The sequence below is a fragment of the Vidua chalybeata genome, chromosome 3 (genome assembly GCF_026979565.1).
Source record: "Vidua chalybeata isolate OUT-0048 chromosome 3, bVidCha1 merged haplotype, whole genome shotgun sequence".
Lineage (NCBI taxonomy): Eukaryota > Metazoa > Chordata > Aves > Passeriformes > Viduidae > Vidua > Vidua chalybeata.
In genome coordinates this window covers 64356231-64370356 of record NC_071532.1, presented here as the reverse complement: position 1 = coordinate 64370356, position 14126 = coordinate 64356231, and the positions used below count along the sequence as shown (strand labels likewise).

The 14126-nt window shown below is 38.3% G+C and overlaps 1 protein-coding gene across 1 annotated transcript in view; it reads right to left on the bottom strand.

The window, feature by feature from the left end:
- The window catches only part of CEP85L (centrosomal protein 85 like), a 91946-nt gene extending 81320 nt beyond the window's left edge, over positions 1-10626 (bottom strand). The window contains exons 1-2 of the mRNA XM_053937520.1: positions 10572-10626; positions 7365-7526 (exon numbers count right to left, since the gene is read on the bottom strand). Of these exons, the coding sequence (XP_053793495.1) occupies positions 7365-7526; positions 10572-10626 (217 nt within the window). The remainder of the gene's footprint in view (positions 1-7364; positions 7527-10571) is intronic.
- Positions 10627-14126: the final 3500 nt, after the last annotated feature.

Genomic DNA, 14126 nt, shown 5'->3' with positions numbered 1-14126 from the left:
AATTTATGTTTATGTCATTCATAAATGTAACTAATTCCTTCCAAACATATTTCATTTCATTTCACCACTTTTTCTATGACAAGGATTAACCGCCGGGAAGAACAGCAGCACAGAGAACAGGGAACAGAAGAGGGTGCAATTCCTGAACATCACAGCAATTCTGGAAATTAACCAAGAAGAAACTGACATATAATTAGAAAGGTTACTCCAGTATGTTTTCCGGTTTCCAGTGTTATTACAAAAAACTTAGAAAGAGCTGCAAAGACGACTGGTGTCAGAGACATTTTTCTGCGTTAGAGGGAATAGAACACTGCCTTTTTTCCAGCCAATCGTCTTTCTGCCTTTAAGGACAGACTTCATTTTATTCCTACAAAAACACCTAAGTTGCTTTCTAGTTTTTTTCTGATCTTGCTACTTAACAGACATTTTAAAAACAATACACCCATACACAGAAAATACTGTTTAGATGTATACAACCAACATTTCCTACTTGGGATGCCTCAGAAGTGTTTTTCTGCAGACAAAGCTTGAGCATTCACTACAAAGCTATTTGTTGCATAAGTTGTATTTACTTATATAAGCCGAATAAGGCATAATCTTTTTAACCTATTGTACAGGATAACTATGCTAGAACATGCTCCGGGGCAAAGAAGTGACCTCTGTGCAGCTGACAACACTTCTACAGTGCTGACTTTCATGACTGCCGCTGACACAAACACAGTCATTGTCATAGCAAAATCTTATCTGTCAGCCCTCAAAGAGGAAGAAAAAAAAACCCAAGAGATTTCTTTCACCATGTTTTGCATTGGGAAAAACCCACACCAGTTTTCTTTCTAAATTTGACGGGGAAAGAAGCATTTAAAATGGCAAAAAGGGAAAAAGAAGAAAAAAGCACCGTTATAATAATAGTAATTGCTTTTAAAACAAACCAATCACAGTTCTCAAAGGAATTTAACATATCAAAAGCAACAAACTTGCACATATTCTGCCTGAAAAAAACAGGGCAGCTGTTAACAACTACCACTCAAGTGAGGTTATTGCAAACAAATGCCCCATGAGCAGACAGGCAAGCATTCCTGAGGCTTTACCCCTGCCCCCTCGATTACCAGTCCCCACTATTCAAACTGCTTCATTCTACCCCAAACCTGGGCTAACTGATCAGACTTGTCGTTTGCTGCATATTTCTCACTTCCTCTTACAGACTCCTAATTCCCATTATATGAAGAAAGTCAGAGATTAAGGAAGTGAGATGGAGTAACCATGCTTCAGGCACAAGTGGTCTCTGCACATTGTTCTTCCTCACTGCTGCTTTTATGCTGCCAAAACTGATACTAAAACTCCATCTGACTTATCACAGGAACACAAGCAAGGCCCTGAAAAAGGTTTTCTGTAACAATGAGCTTTTATGTTCTACTTCAAAGGGAGCTTTTACAGAAATTACTTATTATCAGTACACTGAAATCATGGCTAAAATAAAGGGTGTCATTAAATACATTAACTGGACTTTACACTAAGAAAAAAAGTTTCATCTGTGCATACATTATAGTAGAAACAGGTCTGCTGAATAAAAACTAAGAAAGAACAAAGTATAAGCCCTCTGGAAACAGTCTCGTTAAACTTTTAAAAACCAGAGATTTACAAACTTTTCTATGGGGGATACAAATAATCTGCCCTGTCAAGCCCCAGGCTAGAACTCCAGGCAGCAGCGGCAATGGGTTTTTTCTGACTACAAGGAACTTGTGGCCTACATCCCAAATGCCTACAGTCTCTCACTAAGTGCACTATTCTGTCTATAATGGAAAGTATTAAAAATGAGTGCTGTGATTTCTTCAGATAAGGCTGCAAAGGCTACTTGAATATGTGCATTAAATACTGACTAGCTACAGAATGTTTCCAGTGTTCAAAGAAAAATAGTCTAAGGCTACAACAGTTCCTCTCTGCGGCTTTTCTGAAACTGATCTCACTCCTGCTCCCCTTAGTGAGATCCTGAACTCACTGAACTGCTGAATGCAGGCCAGAAAGTCTTCTTTGATATTATAGTAACAAGGAAAAGTGAAAACTCCTCTCTGAAATCTCTCAGCAAAGACGCATAATGATTGGCATGCCCAGGTGTCACGATATTAACCTAAGTACAGGTGAGAGAATTGTATGATGCTCCTTGTTTTCCTCATCAGAATGCCATATATCCACCATGCTCCAAAAATACAGATTACAGGACATTAAAAACATCTCCCTGATATTTCACCTGAGCATGATGCAAATGACATGGAGTAAGAGGCAGAAATTGTAGTGTTTAGCTGTGAGAGTGGTAATTTCCTTCACAGCAGCCCCTATGGTGCTTGTTTTGGTAACACAGCACCGTCTCTGCTTTAGCTGAGAAGCACTTACAGGGCACCACGGCCTCTGCCACCCCAGTGAGGGGTGCACAAGAGGCTGGGAGAAGACACAGCTGGGACAGCTGACCTGAAATACCAAAGACATTCCATACTATATAATGTCATGCTCAGCAATGAAACTGAGGGGCAGGTTTCTTCCAAAGTATTTTTTGTTCAGAGACTGGCTGGGCATCAATCTCCTCGTGGTGCTTTTACATAACAATGTTCACTCGTTTTTTCTTTCATTATTAAACTGTCTTTATCTCAACCCTGAAGGTTGGGAATTTTTTCTTGTTTTTTTGCCCTTCTGATGCTCCCCCCAGTCTCACTATTTAAACATTCTGGTACAACTCAGTGACATAGCTCCAAAATACATCATATGAGAGAAATTACTTTTTGCACAGTAACCAAGAGAATGCCACTAAATTCTAAGTAAGTAGAACTTATTCTCACTGAGTTATTTCCAATTAGAATAATGGAAGTTATTTTTCTCAGAAACAACTACTGATAGCTGAAGGCAAAATGCACCAAGTTCACTGCGCAGAACACTCCCACTAGCCGGAGAGAAGTCCTGCTGGTATTTTTTATGTGAGTAAAACTGAGCATACTGTAAGAGCTTGTTCCTATGGAGAAATTATCACAAAAGAAGGCAAAGTATGAAGTTAAAGCAGCAGCTATTTCTCTCTCAGAACATTCATGTATGAAACTAGTTTGGTTTAGTTCAAGACAGTTTCAAATTCAGAGTACATCAGTTCACGTGGAGTATATCACTGTTGCTTGAAGCAATTTCTCAATCTTATTTTAGTGGGAAATTATTAGCATAATTTTTTCCTATTCGTTAAATCCTGGGAATAGGCGACTAGAATCTAAAACAATGCTTATTATTTTTTTTTTAATCCTAACCTCCCCCCCCCAAAATAAACAGCCAAATTCTGAGCATTAATCTTTATATTCCCATCAGCTATACAGACACTTCATTCTAGCAAGCCATGGCAATACCACTTACAAGGACTAGAGACTAATACAGGCTTAAGTGCAGTGCACATTTCTGATTGTCAGGATAGATAATATCCAAGTAACACAATAACTCTGACTCACAGAGGGCTGGACATCGCTTCATAATGTGAGACTTGGCAAGCAGAAAGGAAGGAAACAAGGAAAAATGCTTCAAATATGATTATTTTCTACCCTCCAAATAATCAAGCTACTTCACCAAACATATGCCAGTACTTGCCAGGATCCAGGGGCATAGAGATTAACCTCAACTCAATTAAAATCAGGAACTTCTCTGAAAATCCATCATCTTCCAAAATCACAGAACACAGTAGACAGTCAGCACTGCCAGCAATCAAGATCTAGGATCCTTGTCATTAATATCCTAGTGTTATTGCACTTTTGTGATACCCAAACCGATAGCACAATCTAGATGTCTGACCTACGCATTGTCAATCCCGTTATCTTTAGCAGCAGAAGAAAACCCTATGCAAGATGCTTCATAATTAGATTTTGCCTCCTGAAATTCAGTTCTGCCTTTCACTATATTGAGTATAGTTATTAACTTTTCTTTTTCTCCTTAATGAAGAAAAAAAAAAAAAAAAAAAAAGCACTAGAATACCATGCTTGGAACCTGCTGGAAGAAAGAGTACTTGAAAGAGCAAAAAGAGCAAAACCAAGTAACTTTGATTCTGGTTTTCCATGTTCCCTGGCATATAAAGAAATGCTATAATTCAATTGAAGTAATTAGGGTTTTTTAATTCCTTAAAAAGATAATATATTCCCTTAAAAATTATAGACAAGAGACTCCTCTGAGTCTCATAACATTAAAACAAGTTCCTATTCTATCAGCTAAGCATTCCAGAGAAGTTGTTGGAGGGTTGTTAGAGAAGGGGGTTTATTAAACTGGCAGAACATCAACTCCTAAAAAAGTAGTAACTGATTCTCTGCACTCTTTTCTTCTAGGAAAGCAACATTCTATGAATTTTCACACTATTAATTTACAACCAGAAATATTAAATCATTAATTGCATGTAACAATATGGGAGAAAGAACTGGGGACTTTCCACAGCACAAGCTTATCTGATAAAGGAAAATGTTCTGGTCTGCAAGAATCATGGGCTCTGTATCTTACCACATTAATATCTAGCTCTTATTCCCTCCTGTTCTAAAAGGCAAAACTCAGAATGTGCACAAGGGAAAGAGCTCTGCTGGGGTTTAGAGACCACTTAATTTCTGCCCAGTCCCTGATTCTCTAATTAGGTAACCCAAATAAAGACAGTCTCAAAAATACATAAAATACAAACTTCGTATTTCTTCTGTAAGTGCTACTGAAACAATGGTTATACACAGGTATCACAACAATTGTTAAAAATGAAGTGCAAAAGCTCATGTCAATCCAGAACAGGACACAAACTGACAGGAAACAAATTAAAAACCCCAAACACATTAACTGTAGTTTAAACAGATATAAAATACCTTTTAATCTTTAAGTTAAGAGCACTCTGAATTAAATGTGTCAGATCTACCCAAACTAACATCCCCACATTTAAGGTTTATAAATTTCTGTCCTCAGCTCCCACAGGGCACATCAACATCATGCAATTTCAGCTCCATTGCCTGTTTCACTTCCTAATTTTCCTACCTTTGCACAACATAATATACCATCAACTGAATACATTTTAACATTGAAAGTTTCTTTCTCCTGTCTTTGTCAAAACCCATCTCCCTCCAGATGACACAGTTTTGAGCCAAACATAAAAGATACTTGTCTTTTTTTTTAAACCCTGCATTTTCAAAGAGAATGAATGTGCCCAAAATAAGTATGCATAAGAAGATTAATTTGAAAGAACACTTAAGATGTTATGAAAAAATCCCATTAAAAATTATTTTAAATGCACCTGCAGTCCATTCCCTGCATGAGTGTATTTATTAGCAACTATACATCTGTACAAACAAACTCAGGTGCAACCTTCAGAATTAAAGGAGATGTTAATGCTAATTCTCAAATTAAGTTTTTTAGTTTTAGTGGGCATAACAGAAAGGAAATAGCAAGGCTACAATTCATTATCTGAGCACCGTTAAAAAGTGTAATAATCTTCCAACTTGTGAAAAAAATTCCCCTCTGAAAAAGCCCCAGGAGCTTCTGCCCAAACATCACATCGATAGCAGATGGCCAGCATCAAGTCTGCAATTACCAGTCTAGCCTGACAGTTCCACAGATGATAATGATACTCTTTTCTTTTTGTGGATGTGTGCAGGGGGCAGCTTGAGAGATGCAGACAATTAGGTATCATAGGCAACAACCCCTTCCACTAAAAATATACATATACAACCAATTTCCAGGCCTGTCATATGATGCCTCCATTAATCTTCATTTCACCATTAGGTTTCCCTCCTTTTTTCTTTAACACTTTCTTTTCTGCTACTTAAAAATTTTTCAAACAAGGTGGTGGGAAATGTATAACATTAAGGATGCAGTAGAACTGACCACTGTAAAGCACTGCCAAAGACAAACCTCATGAACTATCTATTGTTGCAACCTTTCCCCTCTTTATTTTACTCTGCCTGACAGCACAGTCTCCCCCCACCCAGCCCTGAACAGATTATTCTCATGCTTACAGAGGAGAACAGAACATCTGATGAGGAGCTGCTGTTTCATTTCCTCTCCTTCATCCCACCACTCAAATGGGGAAGCCCTCAAAAGGGGGGAGGGGAGGGCATGGTTTTAATTCAAATGCTGCATCTTAAAATACTATTGTCCAGCATTTGGTTGGGAGTGATTAAAGCTGTAAATAAATACACACCATGAGAATGCTTTATCCCCCCTACATCTCTGGGGGAAAAAAATACCAAAAAACTTCTGCATTAATAACCATTTACTATTTCAGTTTTACATCCAAGAATTTGAATATCTGAGCAAAACTTTTATTTTCCCAAAGCCAACAACTGTTTACAAATGAAAGGAAGCAGAAAGCAAGTTATGAGCTGACAGATGCAACAGAAAGAGGGTGGAAAGGATTTTCTCATGTGCAGAAGAGGCCTGACAGACTTAACTGTGGCATTTGGACCTCTCCTCAGGAATGCTCAGACCTCCAGAGAGCCTTCTGTCTTACACTGATTCAACATTCCATACTTCATTTCTACTAATTCTTCCTGTTCTTCCTCATTGCAGCTACCCCTTTTGCAAAATTTATCAGGCATAGAAAGATACTAGAGGAAAGTATGTCACAGTCCTGGTGTCATTCATTATCTGCCTTGAAAATCTTACTGGGAAGTAAGTCAATGCAAGAAGAAAACCTCAGTTTTTACTACAGTCTAGTTCTCTCTCATTCCAGCTTAATTCCAGTGACAGGTTGCATAGGGAAGGTGACAGTGTTATGGAAACACTGCCACTGTAGAGGCTGTACCACTCCCTGATAAGATCACCTTTGACTGATCATGATTTAATCCAAACTAAGTTCTGACAAATTTTAGATACTGTTGATTCTTCTCAAAGATCGTTAACTATGTGTCAAATGCCATGCAATAAAATGTGAATTCCTTCCCACCAGAAGTGGAGATGAGAAGAGACAATATGCTTTCCTCATGGCAAGATGAGCAAACTTTCTTTGCTGACACACACAATGAATACCAAAAAGCACTGTCCTTTTATCAACTCCCTCAAAAGTTTCTGCTTTTTCCCCACTTGTTTATCAAGTGCTCTAGTACAGGACATCACTCCTCTGTATAAATCTGGCACTTCTTGCAACTGTAATTATCAAAACACATAACACAAGCACCCCCTTTGTGGCAGAGATGCAAGTTAATGCACACAACTCATGCAGAACTAAATTAATCAACCCTCACCAAAACAATTACTTGGCTCCAGCAAGGAAAAAACTGCACGCGCTCAACAGCTTTGCAAAAGTATGGTTAGCTTGTGAAAAACATCTACAAAACCCTTTGGATTGTTTCTCTCTCAGAAACATACAAAACTTAGCAGTGTCAACTCACCTTCCACACTGTCAGAACAGGAGGTACCAATCCCAGTGTCCCCACTGTCAGAAGCTATGCTGTGTCTTCTCACAGGATTGTTTTGACTGCTTGATGAAATCGTTGAGGACTGCCACAGGGATTCAGCACCAGGTAACCATCCCACTGAGGAATAATCCGAGCCTATAGAAGAGAAAGCCAGAAGTCTGTCATTGGAGATACAATACAAAAGTCAGCAACAAAATACCTGTCAAGATGAAAACTGAATCTTATGTTTCATAAAGCAAACTTGAGCCAGACTTTGCATGTGTCATGGCAGTTTTGGGTTTTTGTTTTTTTTTTTTTTTGGTTAAGTAAAATCCTTTTGATAAAGTTTCCCCAAAATTCTGGCACATGTATTTTTACTATTTTAAACTTGTCTTGCACTCTTTAACAAGACACTTATCATATGATTCCTAACCTAGAACTCACTCTCAATTCACAGAATTTTGCATTGTAAGCCTTCAAATATAAAGCAATTTTAGGACAGAAACCAGTGGAAGATTTGGCCACAGAGATACAGTCCTTTTCTACTGTGCATAAACCACATGACCTAGGTGATAAAGCCAGCAATGAAATCGTCAAAACTATATCTAAAGTAATTCCTTATGTAGCTGAACACAAGCTGCCTTTGTGAGACATGTATCCATCTAGTGGTTTGTTGCATTTTGGATATTTTTTTAATTTAAATAATGTTAAAATATTACATTTTAAAACACAATTCAAAGCAACTAGTTCCTCTGTTCAAGGAGTTTTTAAAGTAGGCCACATATTCTCACAGCCAACCTCAAGGGAAAATTTATCAGAGTACAATCCCAGAAGACCATTACAATTTCCAATAGCCAGTAACTAAATCTGAGCATTGTTTAAAAGCAGAATACTGATCACCACATTCATACTCTGAACCAGCACAGGCACATAAAGAACCATGGAAATAAGCATAGCTGCTCTTCATTTATATATAATCACATACATACACCCCCTCTAGCACTTAGCTTTGTATAGCACTTTCAGCAGGAAATGATTAATGAAGAAGTATCAGCTCACATATAATGTCTCTTATGCTACAATGAAATTATTTTTAGATCATTTAAACACTTTCAACAGTGTCCATCTGAAGTCATAAGAGCAATTTGCCTCTGCAAGGACATCTGCTATTTCCAGCTGTACTTGTTTTCCAGTAAATAGTTCAGAAAACAATGCAAAAATTAAATATGTGGGTACATATATAACCCCACCCCTCCATACATTAATAGATACTGGGCTCCCATACAGCAGCCAAATCACCAGACCTAGTAGCCGGAGTGGTGACAGCTGCTTGCCAAGCCACTTGAAAATTGAGGAGCACAGTAAATACTTACACACTAAGTTCCTTATGGCATGTCCTACTGAACTGTAACATGACATCTAAAACAAAATTGCAGGTTGAAGGCCTTAAATATGCCTGTCCATCTCATTTGCCACAATTTCATTCTCCGTTGAGATTACCACCTCTTCTTCCCTTTAGCACATTTGCCTACCTTTTCTCCCCCTAATTCAAAATCACCCAATTCTCCTTCCCCTTCATTCTACTTCAGCCATATCTTGTGCAATGTATTTCCTTCTCTTCCTTAAACTTAGTTTTGCCTCTCCAGAAGTCTCTTTAACTATTCCAGTGAGTATCTTTCAAGTCCAAGGCTGAGGGGGAAGAGCAGGAGAGCCAGACATGAACACACCTGCCCATGTGGGTGAGTGGAGAATACCACTCCAGGTGTCATCCTTCATATCACTCTGTGTCATCATCTAATGTACTCAAGTGTGACAGTTTTGCATACAGCTAGTGGGAAACTGGGACATTTCTTCTTCTTTTACCACCCAGCACACTTTTTACTAATACTCTGGCTGCTTTGGGAATAGCAATTTTACCACACTTGCCTCTGAACAGGGCTACTTTAAAGAAGAATTCCACTTCATCCCTCTCAAGCTGCATCTAGCTATTCCAGCAAGAGTAAAACTGACTTATGGAATGCCAAGCTAATTAAATCAGGACAGTTCTGATTCAGAAGACATTTAAAATACATTTATAGAAGAGAAATTTAGATTGATTCACCCTTTATTATGTCATTTTCCACTATACAACTCTTTGGTGACATTTCAGCTATTATGGCGTTACACAGGTACTAAAAGAAATACACCAGATAATTTAATATGGAGTAGTGGTAGCATTAAAACAGTATTAAGTGTCAAACCCTTCATATCCCTTAGAGAAACGCTCAGCATGTGAAACTACAACCATCCACACACAAACACCCAAAAGGGAGAGTTACTTTTCACTCTGGCAAAACTTTGAGGAATAAAAGTTAAAAATACCACCAAATGAGAGTAACTTAAGAAAGTACTTTCAGAAGTCACGTACTCTAACCTTCAGCTGCAAGCAAGATAATTAGATCAGACTACTCGGGCTCCCATCCAGCTGATTCTTGAACACCTCCAAGGACACAGATTTCACAACCTCTCTGGTCCCTTCAGCATTTTACCACCCGCCACTCTAAGAAAATTTTCCAAACAACTCGAGAGTCTCTCACGTTCCAAATACATTGTTGCAATATACCCCAAAAGATGCAACAACCCAGCGCAACTAGACTCAGTTAACAAACAGGGTTAACATACTAGAGGGGGAAGACGGTCATTCCCATTGGGATCTCTGCAGGTACTGTAAGTAGAGAAAGGAACAGGCACCACAAAACACCCTGCTATAATCTATTTTCAGCTTTACACCTACACACAGCCTGGGGACACACCAAACCCCAGGTGTGTCCTTCAAGAAATGCTTTCTCTTTGCCCCCTGACATTAAGCATACTCCTTTTTTTTTTTTTTCCTAAAAAGGATAGCTAATGACATAATCCAGGAGTCTACAGTTTTTAATGTTTCATGGCACATCCACACAATTGTGTTACCTTGCAGACCTAATGAGATTCTATTTCAAAGAAAGCCATTACAGATATGAAAGTGTCTGCATGAGAAAGTGAGTTCAGTCAGCTTTGAAAAGCTGTATCATAAACAGCCAAATACAACCACCAAGACAGTAGAAACTAACGCAAATATCAAGCCTGAACAGTAAGTAACCCATAATATAGGACCTTATAGACCTCATTAGTCCAAGACATTATTTAAAAATTAATATATTACTTTCTTTATTTGAAACTCACCTTCTGAGCCAAGTCCTGAGGAATCCCCAATTGCACCCCATTCTATGCTCCCCATCTTATTTTTGGACAGCTCTCTGCAAATGCATGATCTTTCACACGGCAAACAGCCTACACTAAAAGAACCAAGTGTAAAAGGGGAAGATACACAGGAGTCCCCACACTGCTCAGCCAGCACACCTGCCCCACCCTGCTGCTCTGATCTCAAACCTGCCAATCAACAGCCAGTATCCATCTGCCCAAAGTACAGAGTGCTGTAAGAAAAGCAAGCAAAAATTTCTAATCCATATTTGTGCTGCTGAATTGTATACTAGCATCTGTCTATGATCATTCTTCACTGGGTTAGAAAAATCTACCTTTCATGGGATTCACTAGGAGAGAAAAAGGTAGTGCCATCCTACCAGGCTGCAATTTCCACCAACAAACATGACAAAATACACATAAGATCACAAAAAATCTCAAAAGAAGCCTTGTTTATACAAACGGTTGAATGCCTCCTTAAATTTGGTCAGTTAAATATACCAACACAGTCCTCTGTTTCCAGCCTAGGCATTTAAAACAGATCCCCTTACAACTAAGTATATAACGGGCAGGAAGTAGATTATTTATTAAAAGGGAACAGTTGTTGAAATTTCACTCCAGAAAAACATGTATCTTTTTCTGTATGTTACAGAATGCTGTCATCTATTGCTGACAGAAAGACTCACAGTTAATTCTGGATCATTACCATGCCTAATTTCAGTGGCATGCACAGATCTCCTATGATGTACATACACAAAATAATAACATTACTTTCTTTACACTTGGTTCCTAAAATACCTCTAATATGCTTGAATGTAAAGATTATTATTTTAAGTGACAGCTATGATACTGTTATTTTACCTAGACACTGAGGAAAGCAACAGGAAAAGACTTAACTGGATTTCACAGCAGATACATCCTGAACTAAGAATACTGATTTTTCTATTCCACACTATGACTGACATGGATTGTGACCAGAAGTGAATCACCCATGACAGCCAGTGCAAATTTATACAGTCAAAGGATTCTGAAGAAGATCTCTCTACAGTACTATCAAAATTAACTACGTGAAGCTCATTCTGGTCATCATGGATGTGACCAGGCTGTACAATCGTATTTCACGCCAGGATGGCACTGAAGTCTGCCCGAAGCCCTTTCAAGGAGAGAGTCAGCATTCAGCCCAAAGACACTGCCACAGTTAATTAGTTTACCCTCACCATCTGTACCTTTACCCAAAACACTGCTAATTATGCACAAAGATCACATGACAGTATTTTAAAAGAAGTCACCCCACCTTCAACCCAGTTCTCCCACATCCACTCATATAATCCCCTGACATTAGTGAACTTACTCCAGTTGCATCTTGTACACACACCTCCCTTCTCACTAAGTTCTTTAAGGTGTCATAGCCTCTCTTTGGCTCTCTCTCCTGTCACATAGGGCTGCACAACCACATATCCTTTCCAAAGGAAATATCTACAAACAAACCCACAAATGGTCTCTCAAGGACACAGTTGCTGTATTGTAGGAAAAAACTTACTTTAGTTGGAAAATGTTTGTTTACTCATCATACCTGCAAGATCATTACTGCCATAAGATTAAAGAAAATCTCACTCTGGAGTGTGCTTCATGCACAACAAAACTTCATGGATAATATTCTTTTTTTTTTTAACTGCTGAAAAGACAAGACAACACAGTGAGAAAAGGCGATGGAGGCAGGGGAACCCAAAATGCTAAAAAGCCTTTCCAAAAGTAGACACAAGAGCAGATGTCATACTTCAACACATATATATAGGGCTTTTAAAAAAGCTGAGAGTTAGCAATAGAATGATGCGTCAGCAGCCTCCTTCAGTCTAAGGTGAAGCGAATGATAAGGTGCAGGCATTCAATCTGATATTCTGACAAAATAAAAAGATCCTGGCATGTCAGTGCTCCTTCCAGACACAGACCAAAAAAAAATTTACTTCGGTAAGTAACTACTTCATAAATTCTTTCAAAAATAGTGTTTAAAAAATGGCATCCCAACCCTAACCTCCTAGACATATACTTCCTAGGTGCACTTCATCTCCATGGTCCTTTTGCAAAACAAAATGCAAGTTTTATTAATATAAACGTCCAAAACAAGTTCCAGGTCCTCAATGCAGACTTTTCTCTTCCAGGCTGAGCAGAACATTGGAAATAGAGGTTTCTAATGCTTTCAGGGAAGGTGGCCAGATGACAGTTTTAGGATCCTTTTTTTACAAATGCTCTGGAGGTGGTGGAAACTCACAGCTCTACCAGCTGGCCATGAACTAAGATACCAGAAGGTCCCAGTCCCTCCTCTCACACGAATGCAGCTGAGAGTAGGTGGATGATGCAGTTTAATCAAAGTGCAATAAGAAGCAGGTTAAAGTGGGATGAAATGACAACCTGAACTATTTAATTTTTACATTTCAGTTTCTCAAAAGTACTTTACAGTGTCAGATAGCTGAAGTATGATTCATCCTAAGGACTCATATCCTTTATTAGCGTGCTTTCTTGACAGAGCCTGCAAGCTATTTAACTAAGTTCTCACAGCTTTCCAGTTACAAACAGATAAGAACAATCCTAAGCATGAAGAAAGATAAAAATTTACAGATATAGAGGGAAACACGGGAAGAAAAATAGGAATGTGAGAGTTTAAACAGAAGAATATTGAGAGAGACCTTTTTATCAACATTTTTACTTGTAGAGGCTGATAACACTGCCTGGTATACAAAGGCTTATACCTGTCCTCCGTATTACTAATGTGTAAAAGAATTCATCTACTAGACAAAAGAAAAACATAAAATATTAGAGGAAAAAATTAGAGGAAAAACATAAAATATTAGAGGAAAAAAAAATTAAGTAGAAGAAAGAACCCTTAAAAAGAAAATACTCAAAATACAATCCTCAATACAATCCTGGCAGTATTAAAACTGCCTTTACAAAAAAAAAGGCTATGGTTATATTTTAAGGATCATAAACTTGTGCTTCAGTTTAGCTCTCTCCTGAGAGCTAAACTTTAAGTAGATTATGTCACCAATTTTGCCTCTCAAATTCCTTAGTAAAAGTTAAACAGTTTTGATTTTTTTCCCCCACAGAAGTGGCTAAATGTACAACCTCTCATCACAGATAATTACAACTATAAAACATTTGTCTTCTACACAAAACAGTATTTCAAAGTGAACCATCACAAGGTCTGATTTTTATGACTTTACAAACATGCACAGGACTATACAACAAGTTATAAGGCATCCCATGAAGGAAAGTATGCCATTTAAAGGAATATTGGCAACAAAAACTAATAAATAAGTCAATTGGATGAATGACCTTCTGAGAATCTTGCCATGGCAGTTTAAAGATACAATCAGGTAGCTCACTCTCTATAACCCCTCACCAGAGCCTACAGAAAGTAAGATGAGAACAGCTCTGTCTTTCCATCAGAGAGTCCAGCTGGCCAGCTTATGGCACTGGCTAAAATGGGTCTGAGCAGGGAACACTGTTTGACATCAGAGCTAATTGGACCTACTGGTCAGC